General features: G+C 52.9%; 1 protein-coding gene across 1 annotated transcript in view; it reads left to right on the forward strand.

The window, feature by feature from the left end:
* The window catches only part of EMH_0019000 (uncharacterized protein), a gene marked incomplete at both ends in the record, with an annotated part of 2,432 nt that overhangs the window by 862 nt on the left and 942 nt on the right, over window positions 1-628 (forward strand). The window contains one exon of the mRNA XM_013501257.1: window positions 85-511. Within this exon, the coding sequence (XP_013356711.1) occupies window positions 85-511 (427 nt within the window). The remainder of the gene's footprint in view (window positions 1-84; window positions 512-628) is intronic.

Raw genomic sequence — 628 nt, forward strand, 5'->3', positions numbered from 1 at the left:
CTGGGTACCAAACAAGTGGCGTTGGTATAAAAGACACGGCTATTGGGCCACACGAAAAAAGCTGCTGAAATTCGATACTTATAGAAGATACAGGTCAGCTGCAGCAGCAGCAGCAGCAGCAGCAGCAGCAGCAGCAGCAGCAGCAGGAGCAGCAGCAAGAGTAGTAGGAGCAGCAGCAGAAGCAAGAGTAGTAGGAGCAGCAGCAGCAACAGAAGCAGGAGCAGCAGCAAGAGTAGTAGCAGCAGCAGCAAGAGTAGTAGGAGCAGCAGCAAGAGTAGTAGGAGCAGCAGCAGCAGCAGCAGCAGAAGCAGCAGCAGCAAGAGTAGTAGGAAAAGCAAGAGTAGTAGAAGCAGCAAGAGTAGCAGCAGCAACAGCAGCAGCAGCAACAGCAGCAGCAGCAAGAGCCGTAGGAGCAACAGCAGCAGCAGCAGCAACAGCAGCAACAGTAGAAGCAGCAGCAGTAGTAGCGACAGCAGCAGCAGTAGTAGGAGCAGCAGCAGCAGCAACAGGAGTAGGAGCAGCAGCAGAAGTACTAGTAGTAGCAGTAGATTGAAGAAGAGCAGCAGAAGTGGCAGTTGCTGCTTTATCTGTGTTTTCTGCTGCTGAACGTTCGTTGTGCTGCTGCTGC

The sequence above is a fragment of the Eimeria mitis genome, genomic scaffold (genome assembly GCF_000499745.2).
Source record: "Eimeria mitis Houghton genomic scaffold, Emh_scaff658, whole genome shotgun sequence".
Lineage (NCBI taxonomy): Eukaryota > Apicomplexa > Conoidasida > Eucoccidiorida > Eimeriidae > Eimeria > Eimeria mitis.